Source organism: Daktulosphaira vitifoliae, unplaced genomic scaffold (assembly GCF_025091365.1).
Source record: "Daktulosphaira vitifoliae isolate Bord-2020 unplaced genomic scaffold, ASM2509136v1 Scaffold_1, whole genome shotgun sequence".
In the NCBI taxonomy this organism is placed as follows: domain Eukaryota; kingdom Metazoa; phylum Arthropoda; class Insecta; order Hemiptera; family Phylloxeridae; genus Daktulosphaira; species Daktulosphaira vitifoliae.
The window spans coordinates 3,440,146-3,463,182 of record NW_026099572.1 but is presented as its reverse complement, the minus strand read 5'-3'; the positions used below and the strand labels follow the sequence as shown (position 1 = coordinate 3,463,182).

At 24.4% G+C, this 23,037-nt stretch overlaps 3 protein-coding genes across 3 annotated transcripts in view; 1 reads left to right on the top strand and 2 right to left on the bottom strand.

Moving 5' to 3' along the window:
• Positions 1-23,037, top strand: part of LOC126895959 (uncharacterized) — a 98,689-nt gene that overhangs the window by 30,107 nt on the left and 45,545 nt on the right. The gene's annotated exons all lie outside the window — the stretch shown is intronic.
• Positions 11,373-15,594, bottom strand: LOC126895799 (dehydrogenase/reductase SDR family member 11-like). The gene is made up of 6 exons (XM_050668042.1): positions 15,302-15,594; positions 14,977-15,148; positions 12,808-12,934; positions 12,531-12,672; positions 12,041-12,172; positions 11,373-11,597 (listed from the first exon to the last, which is right to left on the bottom strand). Exons 1-6 carry the CDS (start codon positions 15,431-15,433, stop codon positions 11,553-11,555), a joined length of 750 nt encoding a protein of 249 aa, XP_050523999.1. The 5' UTR covers positions 15,434-15,594; the 3' UTR covers positions 11,373-11,552.
• Positions 17,352-21,727, bottom strand: LOC126895800 (dehydrogenase/reductase SDR family member 11-like). The gene is made up of 6 exons (XM_050668043.1): positions 21,478-21,727; positions 20,183-20,354; positions 19,664-19,790; positions 18,984-19,119; positions 18,243-18,374; positions 17,352-17,548 (listed from the first exon to the last, which is right to left on the bottom strand). The coding sequence occupies exons 1-6, from the start codon at positions 21,607-21,609 to the stop codon at positions 17,504-17,506; spliced, it is 744 nt and encodes a 247-aa protein (XP_050524000.1). The 5' UTR covers positions 21,610-21,727; the 3' UTR covers positions 17,352-17,503.

Sequence of the window (23,037 nt, the reverse complement as noted above, 5' to 3'; positions counted from 1 at the left end):
TTCCACAGTATCCATTATGTGTCAAATTAATTTGAATGAAATTACCTAGACTATACCAAGCAAATTTTATATTTAAGAATAGAATCAAAAATCTAAAATCGTTTTAGTATCTATGCAAAGCTAAGAAAGTATCAATTTAATTTTATAATTTTTTCGAATAACCTATTCAATTTAGTAAAAAAAAAAATAAATAAATATACACTTATACAATCACATAAATTTCTTTCTATTCAAAAGGTTAAAATATTCTAAACTAGATCTCAAATATTTTTTTATAGAGTACGTTGAATATTAATTTTTTTGTATTATGATAATTACAAAAATAATAACATTTTGTCAAACTAATTATCTTAAAACATTCCAATTTTAAAGTGTTTAAATGTTTTTAAAAATGAGTACTTATAAATAAAACTTTAATTAGCTGCATCCTTTAATAACAATACACCTTTATATTTGTTTATATTCACTTAAATAATATTATTCTATAGCAGCCAACTTATGTTAAATTAGATAATTATATTTACTATTACTTTAATATATAAATGTACGAATTATTTTAATAGAATTAGAAAGGAAACATTTTAATCTATTGTAATAGTTGTTTTCAGAAAGTTAATTATTTATTTTATATTGACGTTTAGTTATTAAATAATAATGAACATAGAATGCTTTCTTATATTTTATAAACAAATATTCATGAAAATATTATTCTATTCAAGTACTTGTATAAAAATTTATATTTTTTAAAAAGGTTATTTTGCTTCTAACTTGAAGCTTTTTTAAAAGTAAAAATACTTTCAGTATTATTTATAATTTTCAATATTAATTGAATTTATTTAAATTATAAATTCTATTTTTAATATTGGCGTAATTAGACTTTTGTTATAAAGCAGATTTATCCAAGTTATATAATTTTATCAGTCATCCTTTTTGATAATTTTAGTTTTAATTATTAAAAAAGTGGCCATAGTCACTTTTGACCGCGGAGTAAGTTTTAATAGTCCATTGCACACCACATAACGAATTTTATGATAAAAATCGGTTTATTCCTAAATGTAATATGTTTATACTTGTGGTGCTTTACTGTTATCACTATTCTTCTAACAGGGTTTTTTAGTTAACTCACTGCTTTCACATGACAATACTGAGTCTTTTCAGTTTAGTCAACAATAATATCAGTTAGTCATGACACTTGTGAAATCTGTAATTGTTTTCTTATCAAGAAAAAGTAACTCGAGCAAAATTATCTACACTAATCATTCTATAGTTTTTTCAACTACTATAACATTTAGGAACACAAATCAGACAGATTAAAAAAAAGATTAATTTATCAATACTATTGTTTAGCTTCGATTCAAAATTAAAATATTCATATTTATCAATCCATATTTTCTTCAAATACTTAAGTATAATATTTTATTTAAATAGAATATTTATTTATTATTTAATATGGAAAATAAATTAAAATATTGTTAGCAAAAATGTACCAAAGTTAATTCTATTGCAAATAAAAAATAGTTCTATGGAACTTAAAAGTTATATCTGAAGTAATAATTTATTATATTATAGTTGTTAGAGAGAGCACTAAACTAGTAAAACGGATGCTTGGCAAGTTTTCATTGTAGAATATTGTAGCTATAAAGTTAAGAGACTAGATAGTGAAAAGGGGTAACTTAAAACGGTCGAATCGATTAAATTCTCTTGTTAGTTTGTAGGTTAAAATATTATGGTTGTATTTACAATAAGTATACAGTGGTGATATAGAAAACTTAAATAAAAACTTTTACTTATCATTCCTTGATAGAAATTCGCAATAATAAACATAATTCCAATTCAAATAGATTACTTGTTTCTACCTATAAAACACTTATAGAACTTTAAACAACAGATGGCTATAATTTTAACTGTAATATATAACTAGTATTTTGGAGTTATTAACATTTTAATATAAAAATTGTAGATGATGATGCGTGGGTCTATTTATTTTTATATCAGGCATGAATAAACCGCACTATTCTTCCTACAATGATACAATGATACAATGATTAATATCTTAAAATACTAGTCCAAAAGTTATTATATACCAGCCCTTGTCTTAAATAGACTAATTTCTAGTTTGTAAATTGTTTAATTGTTTTAAATTAAACAACTTAAGTTGATGAAATTTTAAGGAGTAAAGAAGGAGAATATGATTGCTTGCAAATGATAAAATATGATGAAAATAAATCGTGGAACAAAACAAATTATTTCTAATATTTATACAAAGTATTTAACAAGTATTCAAAATACAATTATTAAAAAATAACATATAAGTATAATACTTAGAATAGTAAAAAAGTACTTAATTATTTAACACATATAGTATGTCTTAAACAGATTAAAAAATCTTGTTTTTCATCAACTCTGGTTATAGATCATGTCAAAACTTTTTTCTTTAATGATAATATTCTGAAAATGTTGACCTCTTTTAAAAGATATTGAACTAAAGCGTATACAATGTGATTTAGATTAAATAAAAGTGTTTTATCAATAATTCTTCTATTTTTTATTATTAAAAATTAAAAATTGATATGATTTATATAAAAGTATAAATTAATTATAGGTAAAACCTATAACTAATTTAATACAATTTTTTTTCGTCCATAAATTGAGGCCATTTGATTAGAACATTTTCTATATAATGAACATCTTTAGTGTTTTCTTTCTTCAATTTTTTATCTCATGTTTAAATTTAATATTTGCACAATTTTAATACAATTTTATAAAATTATACAAATATTAGATTATTTTATTCAGTTTTAGTGAATACAAAGATAATATTAAAATATACAATCTAGAAAATGATATGAATTTCATTAGTGTCATCTAAATAACTTCAAAAAATCTAGCTAAAACTGAATAGTAAAAAATGTTTCTTATATTTTTATAAAAATATAAACATATAAGATAAACTCTAAAATGAATGCTTACGCGTTTTTTAGACGTTAAGAACTAAAATAGTAATATAAGTCATTATTAGATTTAATATTAAATAACTTGCGATTCGTAATGTTCTCTGAAGAATTGCAGCTATTGTAAGAATTCAAGACATAAGCAGTTATAAGGTCAACTAGACCGACGTCAATGGGCGTTGTCACGAGGCTGATTTATGTGACTTCGTAAAAAGCACTGTGCTTATAATAGCATTACGCACTTTTTTAGTTCTTGTGACTTTTTCAAATATTTATTGTATTATGTTTTTACATTGTAGTCTAAAAATACAAGTGGAGATTCTATATAATTTATAAACATGTTATATAATTGATTGACAAATCCTTCTGCTAAAATAAAACATATTTTAATTATTTTCAGATATTTACAATAAGAGATTAATTTTCTAACTTAAATAGCAATAACAAATTAAATAAAAATATAATAGAAAAAAGCAATAATTTAAGTTTTAGTACTTTAAATATCCTGATCTAATGTTGTTCATTAATTTATCAATAGCATTTTCAATTAACTTAAATTATCTAAGCGTTGGAAAAAGTGAAGTTTAACGAATGTAAAAATCGTTACAAAGTACAGGTTCCAAAGTTTTATCTTAATAGCGTTTTTACATTTTATTTTATCTCACTAAGAAATGGAATTACCAGATACATTTGCTAATGAATAAATGACTTTAAAGGCATACCTTAACTTATATTATAACAATATTTCTATTTTTTTTTCTATTTCCTTGATATAAAAATTCATAAAAAATATGATGAAATTGTAATTTGCTCGTTCATTAATAGTGTTCTTTTTGTAAATGTCTTGCCATTAAGTTTTTGTAACTCTAATGAAAATAAAAGTTTTTTCATGTACACCAGAAAAGTTGGAAAGGAAAATTGTTAAAAGTATAATGAATTTAGTGGTTTCTTGGTATTAATTGACGACTTAAGGTAGCAAAATTCTGATAACTTTAATTTAATACACAGCTATTAGGGAATATCTTTTATATTAAATAAATATATTTTTTCCAATAGTATAATTATGTGAAATAAACCCTAAAAAAATATAAAACTTTTATTTTATACCTTAATCCAAGATGTATTTTTAAAAATATACCTGTTAATCTAAACTATGTAAAACCAATCTATCAAAATATATTTCATTTGACTATGTTATATTTATAAGTTATCTTGCAAGAAAAATAATCAACCAAAATATTTTGGTAAAATATACTTTAAAACAATATTTTTAAAAGATTGTTATTATTATTATTGAATAGAAGAAAATACACTATTTTAGGTATTCGACCTTCACTAAATCAATTTTTTGTAATATACTTATTAAGTTACCTATTTTTAATTATTACAACTACTATTTTTTACATTTTTGGAATTATTGTCAAAACGTATTTATTATATATTCAATTATATGCACAGTACCAATTTAAGACAATCTTAATTAACTTTTAAAACACTTTATAGCTACAAAGCGATAAAATTTGACATAACTTTTTAAACTTTTATTGCTCCAAACTTATATCTTTTATCGCACTTCCCAAACTATTAAATTCCATAAAATGCATTACTGCTAAATTATTTCTACTAAAAATATGTACATTTTTTTTTAGTAAATTTGTGATTCATCATACTTGACAGTTTTAGTATATTAAAAAGTTATTTGATGAAAATTGAATATAAGGCCACTTTTAAACTAGTTTTTATAAAAGTTTTAACTTAGTTAGATATACCTCAGTAACGTCATTGTTCAACCATTTACCAAAAATAGATTTTGGTAAGTTAACGGTGGTTCATTTTTTTCAAGCGTATATTTAAAAAGTTTTTCCATTTTACATGTAATATGATATTAAGGACGTGATGTGGAGCAGTGGGTCATTCAGTCGCTACCTTATTGCTAATGTTCAGCGGCGCTATTTGCTTTTAGTTCCCGGATGGGTGACCCTACAGTAACTGTAACTTCTGTCTAATTATTATAAGGTAGATCCGAGTCCAAATATTTGAAATAAAGGCTAAGGAAGTGATGAAGACATGTAATATGATATTTTTATGAGAAAAAATGATTTTAAATTATTTTTGAAATAAATACTAAAAAGTTACTCACAGCTCCATTTTTATTATTACATTGAAGCTTTAATGGTTTTCTGTTTTTTAACAATTTTATATTAAAATTGTTTTGATTATATTAGATAAAATTATCAAACGATTTTTCAAATTCTAATACTAAAGAATAAGACAATAAATATGAAACTACGAAAGTTATTAGTGAGTCTTGAAATTTTTAAATACATTACATTAATTATTTTAATCAGATTTGAAACTTGACTACTGTTTTTTTTATTTATATAATAAAATGTTTCAACATAACATTTATTTTTACAAGTTTTTTATCATAATATCATATTATACAATATGTACAGTAAGTAAAGAAACAGGCCTATTGTTACAAACAACGAGAGCAATAAAAACACGTTTTCTTACTTACTGAACATCTTATATAGTATAGTGTTTTATTGTAAAATGTTAACATTAAAAGTAGTGACTTTATTTTACCTTTTTAGTACATATTTAAATTTTTATTCGTTTTCTTCGTTTGGAGAGAAATTGACTATGAGGAAGATATCTAGAAGGGGCGGGGTTTATATACGTCTACTTAGCGTTTTCTTTCCAATATGATAATACTTTACACCGTCAGTATTTTTGAGTTTCTCATGAAAATTTTTGAACTATTCCAACCTGTAAGTAATGGTATATCAGTGTCGCTGGATTTTTTAACGATTTCTCATAAAGCATGAAGTTTTAAGACTTATTCTTAAGCATTTGTTTTGGAGTGTTTGCAATTTCTTCATTTTATTAATGGTTGCTGAGGACCAGACATGGCTAGCATAGGTGGACAATATTCATATTATTTTTGTGTAAAAAAGAAGTAAAGATTAAATTAGAGAGTTGATTTGTGATTAAAGAGCGGGTATAGAATTCTTAATTTGTTGTAAACTTGTAACATATTTTTGTTTATTTAGATTTTCCAAGTTATTTTCATCTAGATGGACATTTAGATATTTAATTAAGTTACGTTTGCTATTCCAATTAATGTCCTCATTTTTAATTTGGATCTTTATAGGATTGTTGTACCTCTTCAAATTAAAAATTTTAGTTACACTTTTACTTAAATATTAGTTGATCTTCCAATTATTGAAACAATCGATGATATTGTATCGTCAGCAAACACAGCCAGTTGAGACTGTAGAGGTATTAGAATATCGTAACAGTATAGGTTAAAAAGTGTGGAACAAAGAACTGAGCCTTCGGGTACAATAACACTTATAAAATGAGACAGTGGAAGATCCTTAGATATTCTTACTAGAAAAGAGCGATTTGTTATGAATGAAGTTTTGAGTAGATATCCTGATATGTATAATGATTTTAATTTGTGTAACAATCCGTCATTCTATACTTTGACAAATGCTTGAGTTATGTCAAGAAATACTGCTGTTGTATTTTTTTTTTGTTTTCAAAACCACTGACAATAATTTCTGTTTAATCGTTGTAGTTGATGACATATAGAATAGTTGTTTTTAAAGCTAAACTGGGAAAGGGGATCTTACTGAGGTAAGGTTTAAGGCTATTAAGTCTTTCTCGTATAGTTTTGAAAATGATGCTATATTTTTTATTGAGCAATTAAATAAAAATCAATTATATTTTGAAATTACTAAAAATATTGTAATGGGAATAATTTTTCTTTGATCTAAAATATCATAACACATTATAAAATTATGTCCTTTACATTATTTAATTGAGATTTGGTATAAGTAAAGGCAATGAGACGTTTTAGTTAAAAAAAAATGACAAATACTTTTATAAGCTCACAAGGCTAAAATAAAATTAGAGGTATATACAGCGCCAAATTTCAATTGCCAAAAAATTATAAATACATAAACCTCTAACAACACAAAAATTACAAATTATATTCATTTTGTACCTATTTTATCCGTGTTTTTTATAAGTGGGACCGTATTACATGGTTGCTTTTAAGGTTATTTGGCCTAATGAAATTGCTTCAAGTGTGTGTAAAATTTTGCCAATAGTATAACGGATTGTTCCATCACGGATGTACGCATGGACAACAAGTGAGAGGCAATAAATAAGTTAGAAACAAAGAAGGCCTATAGGATGAGGTGTTTAATACCAGCCGGATGACTTGTGCAGTAGCTGTTTCACCATGTGCACCAACGTTTGTAATGTCAACGGTATAGGGACATCATCACTGAACTGTAGGCTAGACTTATGAAGAAGTGAAAAATATAGATACAAAGTAAGAATAGGTACGTGGAATGTTAGAACATAAACTGGTAGAAGTAGAGAATTAATAGCAGTTTTGAAGAGGTGAAAAGTTAATATTTATTGTGTGCAGGAAACTAAGCGTAAGGGAAATAGACGATGGTTATAAAATAATATACTCAGATAAGACCAATACCAAGAATAGTATAGGGATAATAATGAAAAGTAAAATAAAAGAAGTAGTTAGGAAAAGTGACAGAATTATAATAGTAAAATTAATTATCGAAGAAAAAGTGTTGGATGTAGTAATTGCATATGTACCATAAATAGGATGTGATAAAATAAACAAAGAAGTGTTTTGGAAAAAGATGGATGAGGCGGATGCAAGGAATGTATGGTAATAAGATGTAGTGATTGATGCAAATATGAATGGACATGACGGTAATAAGAGGAGAGAATATGAAAGAGTATATGGAAAAAGAGGTTTTAGTGGAAAGAATCCTGGATTTTTTGTAAGAAAATTACTAAAAAATAGTTTATTTAAAATATCAAAAACATTAAACATTTTATTATTTTTTTTTATATTATTATTATTAGAGAGAAATAATAAAAAAATATGATTTTAACATTGTTCAAAACTGTAAAAATTATTAGAAAAAAGAAAGTATCCGCTGGATAAAAATTTATTAAGATGTCAGAAAATGATTGGACACCCGGTAGTTAAATCATCTCGTAAAAAAAATAAAAAGTATGTAAATTTTTAACTGACTTTCTGTTATTGAAGTCAAAGAAACCTTTGTATCGAAATATTTTGTACCGTCATTACCTATCGTAACAGAAACACGAAAATGTCCTAAAATTATGTAAGTTTAATAAATTGCTTATATATTTATATTTTTAGAGCTAATTAGTTTCCATTTTAAATGTCAATCAAACGTCATAAAGTTAATTGTACAGCATCCTAAGGAAAACATCAATAATTTATATTTATTTAGAAAGTAGTTCTATAACATTGTTAAAAATTCCTGAACCAATTATGGATAAATAATATTATTATATTTTAAATTATATCATTTGATTTAAAAATCTTTAAAATAAATTACTTTGAATAGGTAATAAAGGATCTTTATTTTTCCTAATTAGCTTAGCACTATCTTAGCTGACCGTTTATATATATTTATTTGACCATTTTTGAAGAAAAATTCTTTCATTAATTTAATAATATAATATTTAATAATAAATATTTATTCTTATGTAACACTTATATATCATAAAACTTGTAATCAGGATATAAATAAGGAAATAGGAGTTCATTCTGTTTTTAGAATAATCCACCAATTTTTTGTAATTGAACACTATCTTCAGTTTTGCATTGAAGCGTTTCTTATGATGGTGATTTTATTCACTGCCAGATATCATCTATAATTGTTTCATCTATTTTTTTTTATTTTACATCTAATACTTATGAAAAAGAGTTCTAAAGATTTTAACAAGATTTTCTCATTAGGAAACATCGAAACTCATATCTTTAATAAACATAATACTAATAATACTCACAATATTTTTTTAATTTAGAGAATACTATAAATTGTGTTCTGGTAATTAGAACCTAAATGTTTAAATGAACCATTGTTCATTTTACAATCTAATTTAGATTTGTTTTGTTAGAAATTATCTTTAAAAATTAGGTACATTAAAAACCCACCACAATCAATCCAGATTCAACTAATTTTTTACAATTAACAATACCTTTCCGGATTTCTTTTCGGAATTTGCATAAACGGATATTAATAATTAAAATAAGGGACTTTAGACAAAAGTTGCAAAACTTAAGGTTAAAATACTAATAATATAGTTCTCATCTAATTAGAATTTATAGAAAATGTCAATTTTGATCAATTATTGAGAATTAACTTTAAAAAGAGTGTTTAGAATAACGGTATATGATTAGATATTCCAAAATATGCAATAAATAAGATAAGAACAAACTTTTTCTAATTATTTTGGAAATATAAAGTTAAATGTATTCTGCATTTATAATCTAAAGTTTAATTGTAATTTAGTTTCGGTTTAAGTGAAATCTTTTATATTGTAAATATTATAATCCTTAAAGTTCTTAAATTTTATCTTAACATTACATTTTTTATAATAATTATTGCTATTTTCGTAGAAAAAGCCAATTTATGTGTGTTAACCGTTTTTGTTACACTCCGCAGCGTAACCAAATACTGAATATTTATCGAAAAAATATCGAAAGATTATGTTTTTTAGTTTCAAATTGTATAATCATCAGTTTTTTATTTTTTGTTTATCAATATAAACCTTTAGTGAATGACTAATTTTTACAACCTTTTATTAAGAAATCATATGAATTTTTATATAAAATAGGATAATATTATATCGGATCCTCTTGTAATATTTAAACTAATATACGCTAAAAAAATAAAATATAAGAAACAATTTCAAAAAACGTGCAATTATCTTTATATTTAATAGTATATATTATTCCTATAGCCAAATTTAGTACTTAGAGACTGTAATTCAGATGAACCTATGTGTTTAAAGGGTGGTGGTAATCATGAAATCAAGAATGTACTAGAGGGTTTAAACGTGCATAGGATACAATTTGACATGTTATCGCTTGGACAGCATGCAGCGTCCAAGCTATGACTTGTCAAGATGAACATTCTCCATAACGTAACTGTTAACATAAAAATTATCACTTTTACAACATAGAAATTGTATGACCTACGTTGTATACGACCAGTAGTCGAAGTAGCTCAAAATAAGTGTTGCCTCCACTTATTATAAATTAGAGGGTATAAAATAATGAAACTGTTATAAAATTTAGACGTCACTTTTTAATATTTGTCACGCCATAATGACAAATTAATACCTATGACACCATCTTAGTTATTAATTCATTTAAAAAATTAATAGAAATTTTCTTATTTGTAACATAATAAATGTATTTTAAAGAGCTCATTTATTTCAAAATGATTAGGTTTAATGTACATATTGCTTTATTCAGATAATTTGTATAAAATAAAAGCAATTTTTAGGAAATTAATAAAGAAATTATGTTAAGTAAAAAATTAAAATGATAAATAGAAGTCTACTGCTAATTAATTTTAAGAAATTTAATTAAAATAATTATTATAACACATGTATGTTGAATTCGGACAATATGACTCATATCTTAGCACAGTTTTTATTTAAATTTCAAGTACATTGAAACTATATAATAAATATATATATAAATATTCTTCACATTTTTTCTCTCTTTTATCCTAACTATTTGGGGTGAGCCACCTTTGTCCTAAACTTCCATTTCACGTGATCTCGCACATCATCTACGCACACATCAACCGTCTTCATAAAACATTAAGTAACATCCTTTCATATATTTTTTGAGCTTCTTCTTCTTCCTTCAACATTCATTTCTATAACTGTTCTTGCAGCTCCTGATTTCTCTATTCTTATAACATGACCAAACCATCCAAGTCTATTTCCTTTCATATTATCCACGATTAACGCTAAACCTATAATCCCTCCTATATATTCGTTCCTTATCCTATCTTTTCTAGTTGCTCCACTCATCTATCTAAGCATTTTTATCTCTGCTACACTCATTCTCTTGTCAATCTCCCAACACTCTGAACCATACATCATAGCTGGTCTTACTACAGTCTTATAGAACTTACCTTTTAGCCACATTGGAATTCATTTATCGCGTAACACATCAGACGCTTCTCCTCACTTCACCCACCCGCACTTAAACCTGTGTCTCGTATCCTCGCCAATACCACAATTTTTTGCCCAACTGATTCTAAATATTTAAAACTTTCTAACTCTTCTATCACATCGTCGCTTATTGTCACTGATCTCTTCATTTCCCCTACCTCGTGTTCTTCTTTGTCAAACTCGTACTCTACTTTTCGTACTTTACTTATGTCCCTTTAGAGAGAGGCTTTTAATTACAACTTACATATTTAACATGTCAACAATTAATTAAAATAATTTAATTAAGAATTTTGATAGACATAAAAATGTTGAAATCAAATGAGGAATGTACTGAGAATTTCTTGACAAAAAACACTTACAAAATATTAATTTAAAATTTTTTATCTTTTAAAATGAAAAAACAAATAGACATTTTATTATTTATAATATTTTGACTTATACAAATAATGAGTTCACTAAAAATTATTTTTTTATATTATATTTTGAAAACATTTTTAAATCTTAAAATCAATATTTTTGAGCGACAGCAAAACAAATTTTTTACTAAACGAAAAATTCTCCAGTTGGTCTTATAATTAATTCACACACCTGAAAAAAATTATCACTTAACTTTATAGTTATATACTAAAAATAATTTTAAAATCTTAATTTAAATGTTTAAAATTTTTAATTCCTGATATAGTTTTATCAACTTTCTCATATACTTTTATTTATTAAATGGCTATATAGGAATTAATATCTTGCAAAACTTTGTCAGTTATGAACATATTAAATTATTTTAAATTAAATACTTATTTAAAAACAATAAAAAAAGAAAAACTTTAATTTAAACTTAGATCATTTTATTCAAAGTAAACTAAACGAAATTCGAACATAATCTTAAAAACAAATTTAAAGATTAATTAATTGTCTCCTGCTTTTTTTTTTTTTATTGAAACTATAAATATTCTCAATTTTCATAAGAGAATGGAATGTTATTTATGCGTTACACGATTTATTGATAGTTTATTTGAAAATTAGAATAGACTTACATTGACATGTTGTGGAGCACCAAGTGCATATAATATAGCATCAGCAATATCTTCGGCTTTTAATTTATTATAAGTATCAAGTGCTTCATTCCCTGCAGTCATTTCGGTTATAACAACTCCTGGACTAATACTCTATTTATAGAATAACATGTAAAAAATAATTAAATAAATATTATGAAATCAAATGCAACCATTTATTGGATTCGTTAGTGTACTTATGGAAGAATAAGGAGCGTGAGCGTCCCCAAACATTTTATACGACCATGAACTATTTTACCAAAAATATATTTTTAGAGACATTTTGAGCAAAAAAAAAGATTAATAAAAACTAAGTTAAATAAAAAAATATACAACAAAAATGTTTTTCTTTTTCTCATAAAAAATGTTGTATACCATGAATTCTGATTCGATTAATTAGTACGTTAATTATTTTACTAAACTATAAATAACAAAAATTATCAAACAATATTAAGTAATTTAATATGCTTACTGTAACTCTGATAGGCAAGTTTTGCTGGCAGATTGATTCTCTTAAGCTTTCTGTTATTGAAGCCAAAGAAACTTTTGTAGCAAAATATGTTGAACCACCATTACCTATAGTAGTAATAGGAATACGAAAATGTCCTGAAACGCTGTAAATCAAAAAAATTGATTATATATATTTATAAATATTTTTGATGTTAATGTTTTTAAAATATCGTTTTATAAATTTTAAAACTTTAATATTAATATTTTATAAAACATCTTGTATTTATAATATGCCCGACCTGTTTATATTTATTATATGCCCCTTTTCGAGAGAAAATTCTTTTATTAATTTTACAGCTTCACGAGAACAAATACTCGAACCAATAACATTAGTTTCATACATTAATTTCCAATCTTCAGTACTTCCTGTCAAGTAAAAACAACAGTTCAGAAATAATTTAAGTTACAATAATATCAATAAATTTCCTTCAATTTCACAAAATAAGATATTTATTTTATTTTATATCTATTGTATATGAAAAAGTATTCTAAAGATTTTTAACAAGATTTTCATTAAGAATTCTCATTGAGAAACACCCAAACTCATATCTTTAATAAAAACGCAAATAATATTTACAATACTTTTTTATTTTAGAGAATATTATAAATTGTGTTCTGGTAAATAGAAATTAAATTTTTAATTAAACTATTTTTTGTTTTTACAATCTAATTTAGATTTGTTTTGTTAGAAATTAGCATTAAAAATTAGGAACATTGTAGTATGTAATTCATTATATTACTTATAAGCGTATTTATGTATTATGTGAATAATTTGATCATTTTTTTAAGTCAATATATGGAATTAACCATGTGTTGGTACTTAATGATAGTAGCGAACTGTAATTTAAATAATTATTTATTTTGTAAGGTTCTATTTGATAACATAGTATACTTAAATAAACTACAATTGGATGAACTGTTTTTCCTCATAAAATTTAATTTATCAGTGAACACTTATTAAGTGACTTAAAACCTTGATAAATATTTAGTACACAGAAATATATTATTCAATGATAATTTGGCACATAATGGCATTAATTAATTTTCAATCTCTAAAAACTGAAAATTACTTAACAGGAAGTACTAGTACTTCCTGTTAAGTAAAAAAAAAAACAGATAATCCTATATATTTGTCAATTAATTGTAATTGTCATTTTTTTTTTATAATTATCAATAAAATGTATTTAATTTTACAAAACACGATTTTTATTTAATGTACAAGGTTCTAAAAAATGGGGAAAAGACTTCTGTTGCTATCATTATTCTTAACAATCAACCGAATTCCTCACTCATTAGACATCTTGTCTAAATTTATTTTTAAAGAAATACCATGAATAATAAATATCTAAGACACTCAAAAAAAAAAACATTCAAACAATAATTTTAAGAATTTTTCAAATAGTTCAATAATTAATCAAAAAATTCAATATATCATTGTGATTAAATGCCACCATTTAATATTGTAGACTTTTTTTCTTACAATTTTCCGAATCTTATTGCATAATAAAACATTGAAAAATTGCATTCGATGTTCCATTTTCAAAAATTTTTAATGAAAGAGCTCAACAACGTTATTCTAGGAAAATTATTCACGGTGAGAAAAATTTTTATTTTAAATAATAATTAGTAGGTCACTATAAAGTACAATTGTGAATATACCTAAGTATTTTGTAGTCATATTATTATTATTTTAATTATCATTTAATATATATTTGGAACTAACTACTGGTGAATTGCTTTTGATGTTATAAACACAATGTGTCCAAACGCGTAGCCGAGTACTGAAATCAGTGGCCTATGAGGACACCCAAACAGCTTAACGCGCAGTAAACAAATGTGGCCTGCAAAAAACCGGATTCGGCCAGCTAGGCGAAGCCTAGTTGTAATATAATTTTAAAAAAAATAAAAATTATTTACGCCCAAAATAATGTAAGGCAGATGGATCCGTTGATAATCAATAATTAAGACCTGCTGTTTATCGTTTTGTAAAATCTTTAATTAATGTATTGGTTTATATATTTCAAATTTATTAAGTATTTTCATGACTCCATTTTTATCTTTGACTATTAAACTAAAATATTTACATATATATTTAAAAAAATTTATGTAAAACCATGTAATCTCTTCAATAAATTTAAAATTATATAAAATTTAATTAGTATATTAAATGATCTACTAAAATGTATGGGTAAATTTTAAAAATACTAATTTTGTCAAATATGTAGAACAAAAACTATCTTATGAAATAAGATATTTTATTGCTTCAGAGAAGACCATTTATATTGACAGTTGTATGATTCCGTCGGTATAAAAGATAAGAAATTATAAAAACCGACTACAGAAATTATTCACATATATCACACTATTTGATAAATAAAATATTAACAATTGTAATAATAATTATATACCTTCTAATAAACTAGAATATTTTAGTACTGCAGCATTGTTAATCAATACGTCAACGGACTTGAATGTTCGTTTTATCCATTCAAAGGCTTCCAAAATGTTGTATTCGTTACATACGTCTACTTTATAATAATGAAATTCTCCTAATTGTCCCTTCAACTCATCAGCCAAACTCTACAATTCGTAGGATTTTTTATTTAACGAACGATTTTTTATTTTATTTTATGATTACAATAAATTCGTAAAAGTTAGTTCTAAAATGTTAATATAGCGAAGAAAAAGTTCAAAATAAAAAGGTTACGTGGGATATTTTTGAAAAAAAATTACTTTAAGATTGTTTTCTCTTCTTGCAAACCCAACAACAATCATTCCAGATTGAACTAATTTTTTACAAGCAGCAGCACCTATGCCTGATGAAGCTCCAGTTACAATAGCAACTTTTCCTATCCACTTGTCCATTATTCTTTGGAGTTTTTACTTTTTAACTAACGCTCGAAGTAAATAAATATGTTATGAAGCATTAGAAGAAATAGAACTAACGTTTTTTGTTCATTGCCAATGTTTATTAAACTCAACCTATTTATATACGCGATAAAATAATGATTATAACGTCCATAAATGCAAGTCATAGCATTAAATATTGACTAAGTACCTAATATTATTTGATAATGATTATTTGTTTTAACTACTATACCAGGAAACAATTTGGTTACACCCATTTACTAGTTTTTACATATCAAACTGTAATATATGTACATGTAATTTTATACTTTATTTACAATTGATTAATAAAACATGTATATAAAATAATCCACAGTATAAGAAGTGTATATTACGACCTACAAATAACATAATTAATACAATATTTTTACTTTAAATTTTCCTAATATATTATAAACTAATTAGACGTATTTAATCTGTCAAACTTGATTAATGTTTTTTGATATGAATTCACATATGACGTAAAACTCATCAATAATGAATTGAAAACATTGTAATAAGTCGTTATAATCAAATAATTATTTTCCAATAGTTTTATTAATCTTAAACAACAAGATATGTTGTTTACGACAAAACGGTTTCCTTCAATATAATTAATGAATAATAATTTTACATAATGATCAGTTTTACATCCCTATACTTCTCGAACTTAACATGCTACATAGGGGATGGCCCTTTCTCACATGTTAAGGGCTTAAAGATGGTTCTTGGCTAAGCCAATGAAGGATATGTCGGGTATTATGGCCGACTTGCACCAGAGACCAGACACTACCAATGAGAAAATGGCAAGAAAATTCTTGTTGGCACCCTGGGAATTGAACCCAGGACCTTGTGCACCGAAACCTATGTTTCTACTCACAAAGTCAGGCCGACCCCTTAATAATATTACATAATGTTTATTTAACTATAATTAATAACACTATTATAACTGTCTGTATATTACAATACTTAGTATCAAATTTCGTAAGGACTAATGTATATTTGTATGTAATATCATTTGAACAACTTGATGTCCACACGCAATAACGCTCTCCCAGACAACTTTAATAGCAGTGCGTCGTTATAGTCATAACTTACATTATGATAACATTTACAGTCTTAATACTCAAAGCAAACTGATATAAAATTTTTAAATAGATAAAATTGCTATGCAATCGCTGATTTTTCATTTGAAGAGTAATTGTTACTCCATTGCGAATGACGCCGTGTCTCACAACTTAATTAAAAATTTTATACCAGGAATTCATGAGGTATCACTTAACGAATTAATAACAAATATTTTATCAAATATTTGTAACTAAATTTATCTTAATCTAGTACCAGAAATTTACTATGGTAAATCTACAATCTTAAGTTCGAGTGCCTAAGAAAAAGAAAAGACAAACAATTAAGTTAGTTATTTTCATATGGCCACCAATATTATTCTATAAAATAATTCAAATATCGTCTATCTATTGGTTCCTTATATTCAAATGTTTACTCTAATTTGAAATTTTGTACCGCCAAGTCTTTGAACTATAAAAAGTTGTTGTAAAGTTTACAAATTCATTTGAAAATTTTGTTTTTAAACAAACTTTTAAAAATGATCTAACATATTATAACAAACTGGTTTAAGTTTAATTTCATACATAAATGGTTATTCACGGGGAATGGAATTCATTGTACCTATCAAATTGTAATTTAATGAGAGTTTCAATTTCTGATATTCCCCCCTGATCCCGCCCTTGATTTCCCGATTATTACCAACCAACAATCAATATAACCCATTTAAATAATTACCCTACAGCCTAACAACCAAATCTGGCTATGACCATTATTTACATTTTATGGATTTTATTTCAATACAAAGATACTGAATTAATTAACACAAAACAAATTAAGTAAATACAATTTATTCGTTGAAGTATTAGTATTACAATGAAGTACATACAGATTTTCGGTGTTATTCCTTTTCTTTTTCATTCTTTAGATTCAAAAGAATTAATGATAATAATACTTCATGTCATATCATAGTAATTAAGACACAAATTATTTTATTTTATTCTCTGACGGTAATAAAATAAGCTCAGCAACCTAGAAAAATTTTATTTTCTTATTTAAAATAATAATTTAAAACTAAAAAACATTAAAATATTTAACTCAATAAGTCACAAAAAATACTTGAAAATTGCAAATACGTAATACAAGGAACAATGTTACTCTCATCAGCGCTAAACATATTCTAATAACTGATCGAAAAATACTCCTTTATGTACCCCTAATAATATTATCACCTTGTCGATTGTCACACTTTCACGATTTAGACTAATTTAATAATGAATTTTTCAAGATCTTAATTAAATAAATAATTTATTATTTTTTTTTAATTTTTAATTGCCTCCCTTATATTAAGTTCATTGTAATAATTTACATTTTTAATTACTTTTATAATAAATGTTCAGCAATTGGACATTATTAACTTCTTAATTATAAATGTTTGTCAAATATTTTTCAAATCTGACCCCTACGTTTTTTTATATTTGACCTATGTAAAATTTATCACAATTTTTACACTGTATTTTATAAATGCCAGATTTTCTCACTTCTGCTTTTTTTATTAATTTGTTTTAAAATAAGCAAAAAAAAAAACAATTATTTTATTATTATTTTGAATCAATTGTCATAAACCTTCTTTTAATTTAATTTTTAAAATAATGAATTACTGGTTTTTTTGTTGATGAAATTACACCCACTAACAAATGATAAAAACAAAACACTATAATCTTACATTAACATGTTGTGGAGCTCCTAAAACGTATAACAAGGCATCGGCAATATCTTCACCTTTTAACAAACCACCAGGAACAGGAACGTGAGCTGCTTTAGGCATATCAGTGTCAACAACTCCTGGACTAATACTCTAAAAATAAAAACTTTAGTTATCTCATTTTAGTAAAGTAATTAATAACAATTGATCCATGAATAAATATTATAAATTGAAGCAATGTAATATAAACGGATAAGGTAATTGTAAACACATTTTTAAAAGGAATATGTTATTTGTGTCCGATCACGACGTAACGATATATTTAGTTTACTATAACTATTTACAAGATAAACTTTGTAAACAATTAGAAAATAAAAATTTATGTACACGGATAAACACTGACAAAAGACTCTTCAAAGACTAAGTTGTCTCACGAGAGACATTCCATGAATTATGGTGTGATTATACACAAACTCTTTCTTGTGTTTAGGATAGTCGCCTTTTTGTAGTGAGAGGCAAATGTCTAAAAGCACCGCCAACACATTCGCGTATATTTCTTCACATACACTAAACGTAGAACCGGTTTTGCGAGCGGATTTCCTTTTCACCAATCCAAAAATAATACTGAACATTAATTGAAACAAAATATAGTCTTGGCGTAATAAAGCTCTATTTATTACATGAAATTGTTTTAATGTACGACATAATATTGATTAATTTTCACAAGGTTTTAATTCTAATTTTACATAAAATTTCCAGTACCGTAACTCTAATTGGTAATTTTTCTTTTCCAATCAATTGTCTTAAATTACCGGTGATAGCAGTGACGGAAAACTTTGTTGCACCATACATAGCTATGTTACTTAAAAATTCCGGAGCTTGAATATGGCCCAACAAGCTAAAAATTTATTTCAAAAAACGTAAATAAACAAATAAAAAATTTAAAACATTATTTTAAATTAATTTTTAATTTGTACAAATTTACATTAACAACTTATATGATTTTAAATGTTAGTAATATTACTAAAAATAAAAGCACAGCATTACATTTTGGAGAAATTTTCTCTAAACTATTAATATAATAAAAACGGAGAAAATAATATTCTCTGATATTTTGCAAACAACTTATAATTTATACCGAGTGACATGTTTTATGGCTATATACTCAAAGAATAAAAAATAACACAGCTATACTGTCAAACTAAACGTTCTTTTATTCTTTAATAAGTATAGCTTTAAATAAAATGGATAGTAATAATGAGCAATTTTAAATTTAGAAATGAATAAGATGCGTTTAATTTTATAATTTAAAAATTCTCTGATAATTTATAATTATTTGACTTTATTAATAGCCAAATAAATATAAATTGATGTGCATACTAAATTTATTTTAATGGGCGCCCTTCAATTTTTTTTATTAATTTTTGTATCATTATCATTACCTGTTAATATTTATAATATGACCTTTTTCAATACTACACTCTTTCATTACTCTTACTGCTTCTTTTGTACATATACTCATACCAATTACATTAGTGTCAAACATAAGTTTCCAATCAGCAGTATCCCCTAAAAATGTAAAAATGATGACAATATTTTATATGTTGTAAACACAAAACTGCATCCGCTTGAAAAATATTTTTATCTAGTAAATAATTTAAACACACAGAATGTAAACTTTTCCATTAAAAATAATTGACAAAATTGTTTGTATATATGATATCGGGTAGATAACTTATTAAACATTATTTACAAATACTACTTCTAAGTTTCAAATAATCAATTAACAAATTAATTTAACACATAGTCGAGTAAAACGACTCGAGTTCATCTTTAAATTTTAGGAATAAAATTATTTTTACAAAAAAAAATGATCTTGTTATTTAGATCCTATATAAATAAATTCTTATTGTATACCATTTTTGAGGATACATATATAAATTAGTAATAAAATAGTCTACCTTTTAACAGATCAGCATTTTTCGCAACACCAGCATTATTTACTAATACATCAATACATTTGAATGTCTGTTTGATCCATTTAAAAGCTTCTAAAATATTTTCTTCTTGACACAAGTCTACTCGAAAATAATGGAATTCTCCTGATTCTCCTTTCAATGTAACAGCTAACTCCTGTTATATAAATTATTATTTCATTGATTTGTTATATTACTGTGTAATCTAAACAAAATAACTGACACAATGATAGATATTTTGCCTATTATAGTTCCTATTAGATTTTATTTATCTTATTGTAAACATATTGTTCACATGATTCGATTATATTGATAAATATAAGTTGAATGGTTAAAATAGAGCTCGGCCCGATTTTTAATACAATTTCCTCCATGTATATAGAAAAATTAGAGATGAGAAAGACAAATACCAATTTTAATAACATAGATTAATAATATCATTTTAGAAGTGAAATATAGTATATAAGGTTTAGCAAAGCTACTATTATAATTTCCTAAACATGTGCTAAGCCTATACTTCTCAACCTTATTATAAATTAATATAATGATTTTTATAATTTTATTATTAATTTATCTATAACATCTTTTATGAAAAACTATGCTTATGTTAAAAAAGTCATAAAAATATACATAGCTCAGCACAGCAGAATCGAACCTCGCTACCTATTAATTATATCTTCCTAGTTGGGAGACTAAAACTTGCAAGTTCACAAAATCATACCTAAAAATCATGATTAAAAAAAATTCATTCAGAAATTTGATAGAAAATTTGCTTGGCCTAGTCTAATGTAAAGGTTTAATTTCACCTAGAATGAATAACTTATAGGGGTTTCAAAAAATATGTGTTAAAAGAAAAAAACCTATTAAAATATTTATAAAAATTATATTAATTTTGATTCACACTTATTTAAAAAATAATTATAATATACATACTAAGTAAAAATAAATATAAATTTTATAAATTTTTTTTTTGTAACTAAGAAATTTATGTAAGGTGTATATTGAAATTAAGTATTGCAATATTCTCATACATAATAAATTAATAGTGAAATAAAAATTAAACAAAAAAACTAAGAATTATGAATAATGATGTAATAAATTTTTCTTACGTATGGTAAGTATAATTATTAAGAGATAAATATTATCATTTAAGCTAACAAGAATTATTATTTTATCTTTAATAATAAGATATATTCAAGAAACACTTAAATGAAGAATTTCCGTTTATAATTTGTTTTTCAATAGACATTATAAATTTTATTTTACTTAAACCTATATACCTTAAGTTTGTTTTCTCTCCTAGCTAATCCAATCACAATCATTCCTGACGCTACCAATTTTTTACAAATTTCAGCTCCTATTCCTGTCGAAGCTCCAGTTACAACAGCTATTTTTCCAGACCATTGTTCCATTTTTCACTAGGAATATTGAAAATAATCAAATATGAAAACAACTTCAATCTTTGTTAGATCAAACTAAATCGATAACAAGAGTGAATATTTTTGTTTTAGGCGTTCAATTTAACTAACGAATGTATATAACACAATAAAACCGGTTTTTAAATGTTAACCTTATTTATCTTATTCTGTAAAATAGCACTAGTAATGTTAGTGTTGTAAGTTTAATACACTTGTGTGCTTATTATTTAGTATTGTCATTTAAGGTACGATGACAAATTGTTTTGTATTAAATATAATTCAATAGCTAAGTCATATTTTACAAATCTAATAGATTGGGGTAGATAAATGCAAGTCTCACAATTCTTTGGATTGATAGTTGCTTTGTTATATATTTTTTTAATTTGTTCCAAACTTACATATAAAATGATTGAATATTTTTTGAGTACAGATTTACCTGTAGTATAACTCCACAATGATAGACATTTACTATTCTCTATTATACTCAACTAGTACAGTATATTTGGACATTGTCGATTAATAATCGATAATATCCTAAAAATATAATCATAATAAACATTTTTTGTTCTTGAATTTTTTAAAATATTTTTGAGTTTTAAAACTAATTTACGCTTATTTTTTAATTTCAATTTTTCCTTTATGTAATAAAAATATTTAATTATTTTTATGTAAATTGTCTATAATAAAAATACTTTCATGAAAAAAATAACATTATAAATTTTATCGAAACAATTTCCAGTAACATTAAGATAAAAATACTAAAAAATAAATACTTATTTACTTATTGTGTTTAATTTAAAAATATAAAGAGAATAATTTAATGCATATTTATGAATTTTTAACGAATATGAATTATTTAATATATATTTAGTATAGTAAAATTATATTTAAGTTATAACCCTAGAAATAAGTTTATTTAAACAATTTATATAATAACATTTTTTTTTTTGTTTTTGAAAAAGAAACTTATTATTCACGTATTCATAAGATTTATATACGACTTATAATAAGTGTTCGGTGATTAAATATCTAGCGTCGTTATGAGTAATATAATAGCAATGAAGAAACGTATCAGTATAAAAAAAAATATATTAATATCATAGTTAATGTTTTCCAATTAGACTTTTGGTTGTAATAACCATATTTTCTAGATCATTAACAAAATACGAGCTAATTAGAAGTTACTGTAGTTTGGAAAGTTTCCAAAGTCAGGACCATTAAGACATAAATTTATAATTATGATTTGCCATTAAATTTACAATCTTGCTCACTTTACATTATAGGTACAATGAAAAATTTTAATTTTTTTTACTCATTAATTTATTTTCTTTTATTAATTTTATTAATTTAAAACCAAAAATTACTCTTAATAAAATGTATATCACAAAAAAAAATACATTTTCCATTATACAATGAATAATG